This window comes from Antrostomus carolinensis, unplaced genomic scaffold (genome assembly GCF_000700745.2).
Source record: "Antrostomus carolinensis isolate BGI_N321 unplaced genomic scaffold, ASM70074v2 scaffold45672, whole genome shotgun sequence".
NCBI classification, from domain to species: domain Eukaryota; kingdom Metazoa; phylum Chordata; class Aves; order Caprimulgiformes; family Caprimulgidae; genus Antrostomus; species Antrostomus carolinensis.
In genome coordinates, this window is record NW_010298450.1 from 1 (window position 1) to 256 (window position 256).

Here is a 256-nt window from a genome sequence, read left to right on the forward strand (position 1 = left end):
GACGCAGACGCTGGTGACGATGGAGAAGGTCACCAGCACCATGGTGAACATGAGGTACTTGCCCACCAGCGGCACGTCCAGCGAGGTGGGCGGCACTATCTTGGAGATGAGCAGCAGGAACACGGTGAGGGCGAGCAGGACGGAGATGCAGAGCGTCATCTTCTCGCCGCAGTCGGATGGGAGGTAGAAGACGAGGATGGCCAGGGAGGTGATGAGGATGCAGGGGATGATGAGGTTGATGGTGTAGAAGAGCGGC

At 60.2% G+C, this 256-nt stretch overlaps 1 protein-coding gene across 1 annotated transcript in view; it reads right to left on the minus strand.

The window, feature by feature from the left end:
- Positions 1-3: 3 nt before the first annotated feature.
- LOC104520685 (neuronal acetylcholine receptor subunit beta-2) overlaps positions 4-256 on the minus strand; it is a gene marked incomplete at both ends in the record, with an annotated part of 868 nt that continues 615 nt past the window's right edge. The window contains one exon of the mRNA XM_010162437.2: positions 4-256. This exon is cut by the window's right edge and continues 324 nt beyond it. Within this exon, the coding sequence (XP_010160739.2) occupies positions 4-256 (253 nt within the window).